This window comes from Calonectris borealis, chromosome 1 (assembly GCF_964195595.1).
Source record: "Calonectris borealis chromosome 1, bCalBor7.hap1.2, whole genome shotgun sequence".
Classification (NCBI taxonomy): domain Eukaryota; kingdom Metazoa; phylum Chordata; class Aves; order Procellariiformes; family Procellariidae; genus Calonectris; species Calonectris borealis.
The window spans coordinates 53,973,766-53,988,404 of NC_134312.1; the positions used below are offsets into that span (position 1 = coordinate 53,973,766).

Here is a 14,639-nt window from a genome sequence, read left to right on the forward strand (position 1 = left end):
ACTAGTTATATCAAACCAGCTGGTGATTGCAGGCAGGGTGAGGACCTGAAGGTGATTGAGTAAAACACAGTGCACACGGTGTTGTCATAACAATGTGGGGCTTCCCAGGTGACACAGGCAAATCTGAGCTCAGCTTGGCTCTGATAATGAGAATCAAACGTGCACAAATACATGTATTGACATAACTGATATACATTGTGCGTGTAATTGTTTGCATTTAGAAACCTAAGAGTTTGTTAGAGTAATGTCTGTATAAAAACCAAGAATGATTGTAGTAATAATCTCTCCTGCAGAGGATCAGTCTCCAGAGGAAATGCTTTAGTGGAGCTGCTTCTCTTCTGTTTATTTTGGGAATTGGGTACAAGTCAGTCTTCTGTTTCTTTGCAGGGTTGATCTGAAATGTATCTAGTAGGGTAAATAAGCATTGTCTTCAGGTTCTCATAAGCATCTTCCTTGACTTGCTGATTTTATTAGATAACTGAAGAGGAGGAGGAGAAGGCTGCAGATAGGCTGCTATTCAGCTTCCTTGTGCTGGTAACAAAGCTAATCACAGAGTGCAGCTTGATTCAGTTAACGAAGAACAGTAATGTTGTGAGCAATATCTGGGGTAAGTATCAAGAATTATTACGGCTCTGTTAAAGGAAGATTCTTTGTGTGCCGTGAGGTTTTTCACACCCTAATATAAACAACTGAACTTTGTCATACAAGGTTTGCATGCTGCAGAATGCTAATACACGGCAGTTACTGGGCAGTGAAAGAGAAGATGTTAATGGAAAAGGTTACATGGTTGATGAAAACAATACACCCTCTGTCTCAGTTGCTGGGAAGTATTTTCTATTATACCAAGAGCAAATAGTTGCAAACTATTGCATGTTTGACCATAATTACATCCTCTTGGATGAAAACGTTCAGTTCTCCTGGGAAGATGAGATTTTCTTGATGATATCATACATACCAGCCAGCAAGCGATGACACATGGTAATAGAGCTGTAAATACTGTGTGTCTGCTGGGATGTTAAGGCCTGGAGGTTATTTGATTCAAGCAATTTCCCTATGAGTGAGATTGTACAATGTCAGGCTGGCTTATTGGCATTTTGCTGCCTTGTTTTTAATTGCTTCATTTGCTCCTATCAGAAGGCCTGGATCTGGCTGATTAATGTCTTCGAAGAGGTCAGCCTGCCAGGTGCCTTTAGTGAGATACGAGATAACCCTTGTAAATCCTGGACTGCTTGGTGATGTGCAGCTTGGACAGAGGCGAGACAAGAGGGCAACTCCCATCTCTTCTCTGAAGTATCCTCAGCCTTCATCCAGGGGTTCAATCTGACTATCTGCTGCAGGGCCAGCTCACCTGAGTCTCACAGCAGCCAATCCCCAGACATGATGGGCAGATGAGCTGTGGCACCGAGTCCCTGAGGGGACCATAGTTGCTGCAGAAACATGACTTGTCAGCCAGGATCGGAGCAAGTGTCTTTTTGTGCCATGCCCACTTTTCCTGCCCAGTTGCCATCACTTTCCAGCAATGGCCCCATCTTTGGATGTTTGGAAGTGCTGTGCGTGCATTCAAGAACGCCTGGTCGCTGTGGGGACATTTGGCTACCGGTAGCTTTTTGCCGCTCTCTGCTTTGGCTGGATAGAGTTGCTGGGAAGTCTTTGATTATCTTCTGAGCAGATAAACACGGTTCATTTCCTTCACCTTTTTATTGTAGCATGTGCTGTGGTAATTCTTGGAGGGACCTGGTTCTTTTTCTGCTCTCGCTGGACCAGCTCCTGTGCTGAAAGAGGTTTTCTTTCCCCCAGGTCATGTTCAGTCTCACCTGTGGTATCCTCACAGCTGGGTCTGGCTGACAGCTACTGAGATCTTTGGCTTGTTGTTTGCATCTTACAAGCCAGAAGATCTTGTCAACAAGTGGAGGGAAAGAAGGGCAGGGAAGAGGAAAAAGACGTCAGCAGAGCTGTCTGCAGCCACAGTCTTCTTGACTGCTGAACTGGACAAAAAGGTAATGGTGTCTGTACTACTCCTTCCCCCCTGCCCATGCCCACTCCCCAGTTAGGAGATAAAAATAGTGTTATAGTTTGGCATGCACGTTTCTTTTCAGTTGCTTGTCTGCTGCCTAATCCTGCTCACTTAAAGCATTTGAGGAGGTGTCTCTGCTGCTGGGAGGGGGCTTCTCTGGGTCTTAGTCTCAGCAGCACAAAGATTCCCCTCTAGGCTGCAAGATGCAGGCAGCAGTTGTGCTGAGCCGATCCCTTGGCCTGCCCTGGGAACTGCCTTTGGTGACTGCAAAACACTGCTTTGAGTTTCTGCTACTGGCTCCCTTTCATGGAGTAATTCCCTTCTCCTTTTTCCTCTCCCCAGATGAAGGAACTCGTGTTTGCATTCTGCCATCAGCTGCAGTCCAAGTTCCTGGACCTGTCTCTGGGAGAGCAGGTAAGAGCAGGAGCAGGGCTGGGGCTGCAGGAGGGCACAGAGCAGGCCCTGGCCCATGAGGGAGTGTTACGTCCTGGCCAGGGCAGCAGCGCTGCTGGCTCGTGGTGGCTCAGGGCAAATACATAGTGCAGGGCCAGCTGCTCGGTGCTGGGGGCATCTGGGCTGGTGCATGTCTCAGAGGGGCCCAGAAAAGTCTCCCTTGGTGTCAGCCTGCAGGAAGGGCTGAGGGGTGGCAGGGACAGAAAGGGGAGGCACCATGCAGGGCAGGACTGGGGTCCCTTCTGTCCATCCCTCCATCAGGGAGAGTCTGGCTCTGCAACCCAGACTGGAGCAGGTTGGGCAGCCACATCCTGGAGCAGGGATCCAGATCTCTAGTGCTGGTTCCCTGCAGCTGCACTGGAGCCCTGGGTGTTTGCTGGGAGTGGTTAGTCCAGCTTTATGCTGTTGCTTGAAGGTCAGACTCCACTGTGAACCTGGTCAGAGATTTCCTTGTGGAGAGCCAGGGGCTGCCAGAGGTGGAAAAGACAAAAGGAGCAGCCCTGCCTCAGGAAGTGCTGGAGCCCAAAAGGCACAGTAGTTCACGGCGAAAGACTCCCAAACTGCAGGAAGATGTTGAGGTGGGCTTTCCTGTTAGGAGCAACATGCAGGGGGTGAACCCATTACAGCCTCCTGGGTTGGCCAATTCCTCTTTCAGATCTAGCCTTGGCTCTTACATACCCTGGGCACTGCTGGTGCTGACTCTGGGGGAACCCACAGTGACTGACTACTCTGTTTTTACACTTCAGGTTATAAAGAATTTGCTTTTTGTGGCAAAAGTTGTTTACTTGCTAGCCCCTGCCTTAGAAGAAGGTAAAGAGGCTGAAGGAGAACTCAGATGTGACGTGGAAGAGCAGGAGGCCTCAGAAGATGAGGAAGAGAAAGACATTTCTGCTCAAGGAGAGGGAGAAAGGGAGGACACAGAAGAGAAAGGCCAGCCAGCCACATTGCTATGGTTAATGAAGAAGCTCTCTCTCATGGCAAAGCGAGAAGCAGCATATTCCCCTAAGGTCCCTTTAAAGGTAAGAACAGGGTTAGAGCAACTGCTTTTGATGTGCTAGGCACTCGCACAGGAGAGTGTTGCTCTGGCTCTTTGCTTCCAGGGGACCAGCTGTAGAGGGTGGTGGGAGCTGGTGCTGAAGCGAGGATTAGTAGGTGCCAAAGAAACAAGCATTTCGGTTCGGGATTCTCAGATGTGCCAGTCTGCTTCGCCTTGCAGTTGCTTCCACCCCTCGTGTGGGGTGGTGGAAGGGTGGGAAGGCCAAAGGCACCAAGCTGAAGGGGACAGAGCATTGCCTCTGAAAGCCCAAGAGTGCTGGGTTTATGCAGGCAGGGGAATGGCAGCGTGGAGTTACTTGCTAGGAGAAGCGGAGGGTGTGGGAGAGCTTCAGGAAAAGCACAGTGGTTCCCCGTGGTGTAGAGTTGCAGAGGCTGAGCTTTCGTGTCTTCAGCTGCCTCAGTACAGAACAGTGAGAACAAGCCTGTTGTTCAAAGTGTTACCAGCTGCCAACCCAGTGAAATCACAGCTCACGTGTTTACAGATCCCGTGGGGTTGTCTCATCTAAAGGCTGTACTTGACTGCAGTAAGACCTTGTAACAGCCTGAAACAATGCCTTGTACATTGAACAGTGATGCACAGCCCTCTTGCGGCAGTTCAGTTAGGCAGTTTCCTTCCAATCTTCCTTACTTCATGTCCCACACACTCATTTTCAGAGAAGCTGCATCTTTAAGTTCCTGGGAGCAATCTCAGTGGACCTGGGGAAAGACAGGATCAAGCCGTACCTTCCAACAATTCTCACCCCTCTGTACAGGGAGCTGAACAGCACCTATGCAGAGCAAGGTAAGTGATTTCCCTCACAAAGACTAGCAAAGAGGTACGCGTGTCAGAGCTGTGCCTCGGCACAAACACCGCCTGTCATTCCTTCTGCCTGTTGAGGCTTAGATGCCATAATCAGTTGATTTCACCTATGTGCAGTCTAACAAAAATACCAGGAAAGGAGGAGAGTGTTTGACAGCTGGATCAAAAATCTACATGTTGACAAAGAAAAAAGACTGGACTAAAGTTAGGCAGGCTGAGCATGTGAGGTAGTGGAAAAAGCGTAGTAATCAAGGGTGGACTCATGGTGGCAAGACTCATGGAGTGCTTGCTGAGGAGAGGAACAGTGTGGGTGTTAAGGAAGCCAGAACAAGGCTGTTGCGAAGTGCCGTTCTTTTTGAATTGCCCTGTTAGATCTGCTGTGAGTCCTCGGGGCATGAAGGTCCATGCCCTATGGTTAAAAGTGTGTTTCAGTTTTAATGTAAAACAGGGTGTGTTTTATGGCAGCTTGTGTTACTGTAGAGCAAGGGACTGTACAAGTTGGAATTGCCAGTTTGGTGGCGGCTTACTGTTTTCCCCAAGCTCCCCCTTTTGAATTAGAGAAAATGACCTTTAACGTGTGCCATGTGCGCACAGTGACTGAAATAAAGTAACCTTTGCGAGCAGGGGAAGAGAGCTGCCTGCTACAGGAATGCAGCACGCGGTGTGTGCAGGCAGGCGTACACGTATGAAACTGTGCACAGAACTTCTCCCTTCCTCCTGAATGAGTCCAGGTCACTCTGTCCTGCTAGATACTACCTGAGCAACAGCACTTGTTTCTCCCTGGAGATCCATGTTTGTTTGAAAGACCTTAAGAAGTCATGCCTGGTGGGGGAAAGACAACACATTAACATTTAAACACAAGAGACTCTTGGCTTAAGAACAAGACGCTGCTGTTTAAGTAGTTCATGAAAACGTGTTAAGTCAAGCAAAATCCAATGTCAGGAAAAGAACAGACAACAAACAAAAAAGAGTTGTATTACTCTCAATCTGTGGTTTGTATGTGCCATGAAAATTCAGTGTGCAGCACTGGGTCCCCACATCTCGGAAGGCATACAAAAGAACTGAAAAACCTTGGAGGAGGGCAGTGACAGTGTTCTAGGTAAGGAACAGCTGCCTTGGCTACCTTTTTTTTTTTTTTTTAATTTTGCTAAGCAAGTAAGAGACTTCGAAAAGATATGGTAGAGATTGACAGTATCGTGAGTGGATAAAGATCAACTTTTTGCTTTCTCTGCCAGCACAAGAACCAGGGGCCTTCAAATGATTTTTCAGAATAACTGCAGAGATGTTTTTTCACATGGTAGGGGGTGTAGACCCAGGGAACTTGTCACTGAAGGATGTTGCGGAGGCAAGCAGCTTACACAAGCTTCTCTGGAGGCTGTACAAGCACATGGAAGAAGGATCTGTTGGAAACATTTGCCCTGCTCTCAGTTTTCACTTAGCATCTCTCTGTAGCCTTTTTTTCCCCCCCAATATCTTTTTTTTCGGTGATTGTAGTTAATACATTTTAACTAACTAGTGATAGATTAAGCCAGCCCTTATTGCGTGTACTGGACAGAGATGCTGACTGACAATGCTGTGGAATCCCCTCTATCTCCAACAAAGCCTATTCCAAAAGAGCCCTGGTGGCTATATAGAGCAAGCCACTTTTAATAACCTCTGGGATGCCATTATCCTTCTGAAAAAAACCTTTGCTTCTGAGCAGCATTATTTTTTGTTTGCCTGTGCAAAGCATCACTTGTGGTCCTCCGGGAAAGCTGGTGAAGAACCAGCAGATTTCACAAGCACCTTTGCTCTGCTCTCTACAGTGTATTGGGCAAGATGAATCAGTAGTCATCCTTTAGCAAAGAAAGAGGAATCCTTACTGGGCTCTTGGCTTTCATTTCATTTGCTGAAAAGATTAAACAAGTTAATTTTATTTTATTAGATCCAACACTGAAGAACCTTTCCCAAGAAATCATAGAACTGCTCAAGAAGTTAGTGGGACTGGAGGCTTTTTCGCTTGCCTTTTCTTCTGTGCAGAAACAGGCCAATCAGAAAAGAGCGATGAGGAAAAAGCAGAGGGCTTTGCAGGTAAGAGTCTGCTTTCTCTTCTGGGAAAAAGAATAGGGTTTCTCTAAAGGCTTGAGAGCTGACCGGGAAGGTGAGTTCGAGCAAGAACTTCATCCTGAATTGGGACAGTGTCATGTTTCATTTCTGAAATTTCACAAGAAGCTGTTTCAGATCAGCCTCCTGGGCAGGTTCTGGCTGGCAGCGACGCTGTGCCTTCCCGCTAACCTGAGGAGCGGTGGTAAACCTGGGCAGAGCGGCCAGAATACCCTCAGTTTTGAGGAGCCTAACAAAACCCGTGTGTTGTCTTACCAGTCACTGGTTTCTTAGGATGTACCTGATGTTTACAGGGACAGTTGTTAGTTGTAACTAAGCAAACAAATCTATTGTTTCTCGCTAGACTGTAGCAAACCCCGACATTGCTGCAAGGAGGAAGCTGAAGAGACATAAGAATAAAGCAGAAACCAGGAAGAGAAAAATAGAATTCCTGCGCCCTACCTACAAGGCCAAGAGACCTCGAAGTCATGCACTGAAAGATTTAGCAATGGTGGAATGAAAAGGCTTTTCCTTCCTGGAGAATTAATTTATAAAAAGTAATTTCAAGCTAAAGAACTAATTACTGTTTAAAAAACAAAAGTATTTACATATTTTAATTGTATTTATTCATATTTTTTCATCTCCTCTTTTTCATCTGGGATCTTAAATAAAAGCTTTTAAATTTTTTTGCAAACGTGTATACTTACCAGAGCATGTACAGTTGAATAGACAACCACCATGATTTTTTTTTTCTGTATTAAATTTTACTTCATTTTTAAAAGATGGGTTCATGCCTGCGAACATCCTAGCTCCTGGAGAGAAAACAAGCTGCCTCCTGACTTCGATTTATCTTTCAGTTTCTGCAGCTATACTGAGCAACTTAACTGTCACTTGTGGCTAAGCTGAGAGTATGGGAATAACAGCTCATGAAGGCAGAAGTTAAATTCAAATTACAGCCCTGGCCCACCAGGGCAGTAGGTGGTTATTGAAGACATTTATTTTCCTTTCAGAAAACCAGTGCTACGTTAGCAGCTAGAGGTACAGTATTTATGGCTGTTGCTGTACTTTACTGTAGCATCGCAGCTACACGGAAGGATTCTGAAGTATAACATCAGCTTAAGGAAACCTCTTACATGTTCAGCTACATGGCTGTTAGAACTGGCAGCACTAGGACTTGTTTCTGTAAGCAAGCAGCCTCTAGCAAGCAACACGCCTATCAGTACAGCTGACAGTTCCAGATTTTATTAGTGTTTTAATTACACAAACATAGTAGCCACTCAAACTTAAGACCACCAAAGGGAGCGGGGGGGAACAACAACAAAAAAAACTTTCTCAGCCAATAGACTTTCACACAAATTAACATAAGTACATCCTTTAAACAGAAAGAAAGAAATGGAATATCGTAATGTACACAGACATTCACTTGGTTCAGTTTTACAATTCAAGAAAGGCATCCACATTACAGGAGTCAAACTCAAATCTGTCCTATTCACAAGTACTTGCGGCCTGAAAATACTTGACTGCAGAAAGAGGGATGTTGGATAGCGCTGAAACATCTGTGCAGTGGTCAGCTGTGCATCACTGCCTGCTCTTCAAGGCCTCCACCAACCTAGGGAAAAGGTTAAGTCAGTGTACTGAAAAGTCATTTCATTCATGTTGAAATACTTTCAGGCCAAAGCTACTTTTTCTTCTAATGTGGAACTCTGGTCTTTTATGTCAGACAGACTTTCCACAGATCCAGTCTTCAAAAAAAAAAAAAAAACACAAACCAAAACCAGTACAAGATCTTTTTCTAATGAAGCTAGCATAATTAGACTGTTACTCACCATTCCATTGCTTCATCAAGCCCCGTGCCTTTAGTTGCAGAGGTTTTGAATATCTGCCATTTTCGGTCCTTCAAAGCCGGTAAGCCAAGTGCGTTTGCCATTTCTGTGGGAGTCATGGCCTGTTCCATGTCCTGCTTATTTGCAAACACCACCAAAATGGCTTTCTTCAACTCTTCTTCCTAAAAAAAAAAGAGGGGAATCATGCAAGTTGTTGCAGACACTTTTACAGAATTTATTTAAGCAGAGAAAAACCTATAGAATGAAAATAAACTTCGGCAGCTCTCATAATGATTTCAGTTTGTTCTTTAGAAAATTCTTCAGTGAAAGAATGGTATTTACTTTCAGTTCCACTGTGACACCACATAGAAGCAATTTCAAAACATGGCCGGTTATGCCTGTTACATTATGAAACAAGCTGGTAGTTGGATTTAACAAGGCATATCAAAGATCTTGCAGGAATTTTGGGGGGAGTAGGAGGGGGGAAATACGAAGTTTTTAACAACTCATCTTCTTACTCATATACCTTGTTGCACATATGTTCTTCAGCTTCAAAACACAGTAGGATACTAATCACTGTTAATTCTTCAGGGCCTGATTCTGCCACCACCGAAGCAGTGAGCAGCTGTCCTTGCAGGCGGATAAATTTTCGTATGACGAAAAGGCTACACGTAACTAACTTCCTGCCCAGACAACGCTGCACAACAACACCTGCAGCGTATTTAGTGCTTTTCAGTCGGAAGTGTTGCACGGGCCTATTCTGAGGGCTGAAGTTTCACAAGAGAAGTTGAGCTTCACTTGATTCACTGAATCAAATTTCACATTTGCTCCAAAAAAAGGTTTTAACTTCTCAATTTCTGTTCTACTGATACGATTGTCATCCTTGTTTTCTTACCTCTAACATAGCAACAAGCTCTGATTTTGAAGTGCCAATTCTGTCTCGATCACAGCTGTCCACTACATAAATGACTGCGTCTGTATTTGAATAGTAACACCGCCAATACGGCCTGTAGAAGAAAGATAAGTTCCAGTCATATGATTTGCAATTTTAGGTGTGGTTTTTAGCCAGATAATGAAAACCAGATTACCCAGAGGAAGTAAAAACTCTCTCTGGGGTGAAAGGCCCCCGGAAGCAAGAAGAAGATATCTTCAAGAGGCTACAAAAAGAAACAGACAGTACAAACACTCTCCATAGCAAAAAGGGAAAAAAAAAAAAAAAAAACAAGCAGCTTGAAAACAGGGAAAGGACAGAAGTGCTGGGGACAGATTTATTTGGGAATCATCCTGTAGGACATCAGGTCCGTAACTGGGGGACAGGGAAGCAAAGAAAGTTTAAATACACAAGCTTCTGCCGTAGATAATCATTATGATCACCAAAGAAAGAAACAGAGAAATCTTAAATGACTAATTCATACAGGCAAGTAATTAACAAGGATCAAAACAAACCACCTTTCTCAGAATTATCTTACTGAAACTAAAAAGGGAAGGAATCTGCACCTTACTTATTAACTAACTACGCAGCACCTTACTACCTAGTGTTCAAAAAGGAATCACAGAAAGATCATACAGGGGTGCTGAAGAGATCACTACAATTATGCATATAATGACTCATTACAAAACTTCTAAAGCTTGCTAAAAGAAATTATCATTGTCTATACCTAAATTTAACTTCCTAGCTCTGCATCGTTAAGAATATTTAAATATCTTTTGGGGTTTACATCACTCACTTCCCTCTTTCTCAGAATGCTACACAATTGCCTACTACACAAGTAATCTCATTTTTCAAAGCAAAACTGTATACAAGTGAAAACATTCACTTGTTTCTTTCCAAGCTGTAGTCCAAAACAGGTTTTACTAACTGAATTCTGTCAGATGAAAGTGCTCTCCTGATGATGGGCTGGTTTTAAAACAACCAATTTTCAGAAGTGCCAGCTATGAGAATTCCAAGAACTTAGCATTTTTTAGAGAAATGTAATTGTATCTTTTGATTTTAAGAGATCTATTACCTTATGCTTGTCTGTCCTCCTAAGTCCCAAACTTGAAATTTCAGATTCTTGTATGTCACTGTCTCAACATTGAAGCCAATGGCTGAAACAAAGTTAAACAATTTCACTGTTGGTGATTTTTCTTTATTTTTCTGAAGAACATTACAGCACTTCTTAGTTTAAAATTTTCAGGCCTGAAAATCCTCAGTAGCTACACAATGAAGTTCATGCCCTTTGCGAAGTTACCCCAACAAACGTTTAGGGCTGAAACTAATGCGGTAATTTTTTTCCTTGAACAATAAAAACACATTGTAAACATATTGTAGAAATCTGTAACAAATGCTAAGGTGGTTAAAAATGAACAGAAGTGTGCCTGAAATCACCAAAAGAAACAGAGCAAGGGTTAAAGGAATGGCCTGTTTTGATAACCAAGCACACAACTGACAGCAATAAAACACTAAGGAACGTGTCCTCCGTGTCATCACCAGATCTGCACTCTCATAAGACCACAGCAGAACCAACTTCTCAGCAGAAGACTTGACCCTGTGGTATCTGGAAGATGGCAATAAGGTTACAGCATATCACATATATCATTCCTTTTCCTGCCAGCCCAGAGAAAAATACAACACAGGGAAGTGAACGATGGATGCAGACTGCCTGATATTTATGGAGGCTGAAATAAGCAAAACCTCAGGGCAAAAGGATTATGGCATAGTAAACTGCTGCCTTCTAAAACGTAAAAAAGACCTGACCAAAGTCAGTTTATCGTGGCCATTCAAGAGGATCCCGAAAGACATGACAGGGACTCAAAAGCCAAGCATCCCTTGTCCTTCACGTTACACAGAATGATCCTAGCCAGACCACTTCGGCACACACATCTGGGTGTTTGTAATAGGCAGGTATGGCTGCACAAATGCTAAGACAATTGGTGAAATCCATTGGATTTTTTTAAATAAGCATCATCTCCTTCCATGAGATCTCACATTAAGTTTTGTTACACTTTCTACGTAATGTAAAGTTAAACCATCTGGTTTCTTCTTCTCTGTGTTAAACAGAAATGTTTATACAACAAACTGAAGACCCTTGTCAAAAAAAAAGAAATTAGGTAGGTACGATTCACTGACCCCATCCTATGTAGAATTTTTTTTGTACAATAATAATGATCTCTAGAATGCACACTATAGCTGTATTTGAAGACAAAAGACTTATATAGTCAACAGTTACTATTTACTGAACGTTTAACTACCAAGAAAAGCCTGCCAAATCATGGTAACAATCTTAAGGTCAAATACTTTTTGCATTCAGCAGGGCAGCATAAAATATTCCTTTTTGTAGCACTTGTATAGCACACTCTAATACTGTTATGCAAGAAAGTTTTTAAATACAACAGTGCAAGGCTCCCACGACGTAAGGTCCTTTTGTTTATGAAGGAAGTGTGTAGCGAGTTCAGCTGACAAAGCTTACGTGTTAGAGCTACAGGCAAATCAGCTATTTTCACTAAGGGACTACTGATCACTTACTCGGAATGGTGGTAACAACTTCTCCAACTTGCAACCTGTAGAGAATGGTTGTTTTTCCTGCTCCGTCCAGTCCCAGGATGAGAATCCTCATCTCTCGAGTTCCAAACAAACTGGAAAAGATGGTGGAGAAAAAGCCCCCTACAAAAACCAGAACAGAAAGATGTTTCAATGTCAGCTAGCAATATGGAGAATATGGAAAGGCAGACAGATCGACCTCATTTCTTACGGAGCAACAATAGTTTCTTTTCTCCAGTAAAAATAGTTCAACAAGTTCAAGTTGTTGCCCTGATACCTGTGAGGTGAACCACATTATATTTTCCTGGGTTTGTGCTGCTATTTTATGGTAGCTCAATCCAGCAAAATCACGTTGCAACAGCAACCACTTGGTGGTTAAGATTTTTTTGCCTTTTCTCTTATTTGCCAAAATCTGAGCCCACTTCTTTTTTGTTTGTATTGGACTTTACTTTTTCAATGCAAGAGACTATACTGGAATATGCTGAAGCCTGAAACAATTCTTTCTGATGTTTATGGTCTCCCACAGGACCATCCACTTCTTTTTTCTTAAAATGAAGTATAAATCAGTAGGTACATGTTAAATCACAATCCATTAGGAACTATGAAGCTGCACTAAATTAAGTACATTAACGCTACAGAGAAGTCTAGGAGCCGATTTTAAATGGCCCCCCCCCTTTTTTTTTATTTTTTCCAAAACTGGCTTGCCCCAACATCTCATTTATTCTTTAAATGCATGTAAGAGTACTTGTGGCCAGACTAATATCTGATTTGTACCTATTAGATGTTTAAGTGTAGAAAGAATACTAATGTTCTAGGCCAGTAATAATGACATTTTTTCCAATGATTTTTATAACAAATATCTCTAATGCTAAATAATAAATCTACCTAGACCCTGTAAAAGGTAATGAAACACCAAACAAGCTAGACTCACATTTGATAAATATATCAGAGAAGAGACAAATTAGAGAAGATTTGCAACCAAAATCTTATTGAAAGAGGTTTTGATAAAAATTATTCCCTGTGTTTGCCTTTCTAGGCATCTGTGATGCCGTTCCAGGGAAAGGAGGGAGCAATGAGCTGCGTGCTTATGCATAAGAAGGAATTCAAACTGATAACAGGTTGCTTTACTTCTTCTAAGCCCATCCCATCACAGAAGCCATGCATACTACAGATCTGGAAAACAAAGAGAAGGTATAAGGGACCATCTGTTGCCAGTCTGCATAGTGCTGCTCAAGGCACTGTTTACTGTGAGACAGGCAAATAACCTTAACAGAACTGAGCTGCAAAAGGTATTTCAGTAGAAATATTTCAAGTAGAAGGCTACTAAGTGATCCATGGAGGCCTAAGAGATGAGAACTCTTTCCTCTCAGTCAGTAACTTTGCTTACTGCCAGACACCTCTCATTCCCTCTTTTTATATTCTAATATGCTCTTCCCTCACTAAAACACTGCTCAAATACCATCTCTAATAGGACAGATTTATGTTAATCACTTAACCCCTAGATTCAGGGCCTCTTACTGCTCCCTCTACTTTTTTTACTATTCTACAACACCTCTTTTCGTAATTAATTCCTTATTAGCAACCCATGACGTACCCGAATCAGAGTTTAATTTAGGCAAGTCTCAGGAGTACAAAAGCATTGCGATCTTCGACCAAACGCATACTCCTGCTGTGCTGCTGCTCCGACGATTCGCCCTCCCACAGGTAACAACGAGCCCCTGAAAACGCTGCCCGGAAGCGCCTCAGCAGCAGCACCCCAGGAGGCCACCCTAGCGCCAGGAACCCGACCGCCGACAGGGACCGGTCCGGCCGGGCCCGGTCCGTATGGGAGCTCAGGCTGAAGGCAAGGTGCGCAGCAACCGCTCCCGCCGCCGGCCCGTGCCCGGCGCTCAGCTTCCCGCCGCCGCCGCCGGGCAGAGCGGGCAGTCAGGAGGTGATCCCCTCCCCTCATCCTGCCCCGTCCAACACCGATCCGCTCGGCTGCCCCGGCGGCGCCGCTCCCGCCCGCCCCGCGGCCCCCCTCAGCGGCCCCGTAGCCCCTCTCCCCCCCCCCCCCGTCTCCACCGGCCGCCGCGCCCGCGCGCCGGGGCCCACCGCCTTGCGCCAGTCCCGGCCGCCTCCTCCCGTCCCGCCGCAGGGGCCGGTGCCAGGCACTGCGGCCGCCGGGGCCGCCGACCGCTCCTCACCCATGTCGAGCCGCTACGCCGCGCCGCGGCCACCCCGCCCTGCTCCGGTCCGCTTCGCTGGCCCTGCCGCCGCCGAGGCGCCGCCGCTCGCAGGCTCCACGTCGAACGCCGCGGCGAGTAAACGAGGCGCTCCCTCCCCCGCTGCGTGCGCGGCCCCGCCGTTTCCACACGGAGCCGGGACGGCGCCCGCCCGCCGTCGGCCAGGAAGGGAAGGGCTGAGCGCGGGGCCTGCCTTGCCCTCGCTGTGCGGATACACCCGGACGGGCAGGAGAAAGGGAGGAAAGATTTAAAAAATAAAAAAGCGACCCGGAGCGAAAACGTGACGAATCTGCGGCGGCGGAAACACGGGGCTGAAAGGAGGGGCGGGGCTCGGCTCCGCGCGTGCCACGGGCGGGGGCGGTGCCTGGTGCTTCCTGCCGGCCCCGGCGCCGCCGGCAGCTGCGGAGGGTTTGTACCCCCGCGCGTTAGCTGGCGTGGGGACGCGGGGGGCGGCGGTTCCCACGGGCGCCACGCTGAGGAAGCGGTGAAACGCGGGTGCCGCCCGTGGGAGCCCCGGCACAGCTCCCGCGTGACACGCCTTCAGCGCACACGCCGTCACTAGCCCGGGGCTGGCCACCGCAGCTGGCCAGCGCAGCATCAGCAGCCGGTACACGGCCAAAGCAGCAGCCGAAGAGGCGCCGGCGTTGCACTTTCCACCGAGAGCGGA

General features: G+C 45.7%; 2 protein-coding genes across 3 annotated transcripts in view; one reads left to right on the forward strand and one right to left on the reverse strand.

Annotated features, from left to right (window-relative positions):
* Positions 1–7,091, forward strand: part of UTP20 (UTP20 small subunit processome component) — a 64,647-nt gene extending 57,556 nt beyond the window's left edge. The window contains exons 56-62 of the mRNA XM_075152082.1: positions 475–607; positions 1,798–1,997; positions 2,357–2,428; positions 3,214–3,486; positions 4,178–4,304; positions 6,247–6,392; positions 6,769–7,091. Coding sequence (XP_075008183.1) covers positions 475–607; positions 1,798–1,997; positions 2,357–2,428; positions 3,214–3,486; positions 4,178–4,304; positions 6,247–6,392; positions 6,769–6,924 — 1,107 coding nt within the window. The 3' untranslated portion in view covers positions 6,925–7,091. The remainder of the gene's footprint in view (positions 1–474; positions 608–1,797; positions 1,998–2,356; positions 2,429–3,213; positions 3,487–4,177; positions 4,305–6,246; positions 6,393–6,768) is intronic.
* A 539-nt stretch (positions 7,092–7,630) lies between these two features.
* ARL1 (ARF like GTPase 1) lies at positions 7,631–14,263 on the reverse strand. Of its 2 annotated transcripts, none has more exons than XM_075152116.1 (6): positions 13,934–14,263; positions 11,733–11,870; positions 10,234–10,315; positions 9,123–9,234; positions 8,231–8,409; positions 7,631–8,013 (listed from the first exon to the last, which is right to left on the reverse strand). In XM_075152116.1, the coding sequence occupies exons 1-6, from the start codon at positions 13,935–13,937 to the stop codon at positions 7,983–7,985; spliced, it is 546 nt and encodes a 181-aa protein (XP_075008217.1). In that variant the 5' UTR covers positions 13,938–14,263; the 3' UTR covers positions 7,631–7,982. The 2 variants fall into 2 exon arrangements, with proteins under 2 accessions (XP_075008217.1, XP_075008226.1); XM_075152125.1 differs by lacking the exon at positions 13,934–14,263 and adding an exon at positions 13,342–13,414.
* Positions 14,264–14,639: the final 376 nt, after the last annotated feature.

Bases quoted from the DNA above. Each gene is read 5' to 3' on its own strand.
- ARL1 (XM_075152116.1), bottom strand. The intron at 9,235-10,233 runs GTAATAGATCTC...TTTCTTCTACAG, and splicing joins GGAGGACAGACAAGCATAAG to GCCGTATTGGCGGTGTTACT. The intron at 8,014-8,230 runs GTGAGTAACAGT...CCTTTTCCCTAG, and splicing joins CTTGATGAAGCAATGGAATG to GTTGGTGGAGGCCTTGAAGA.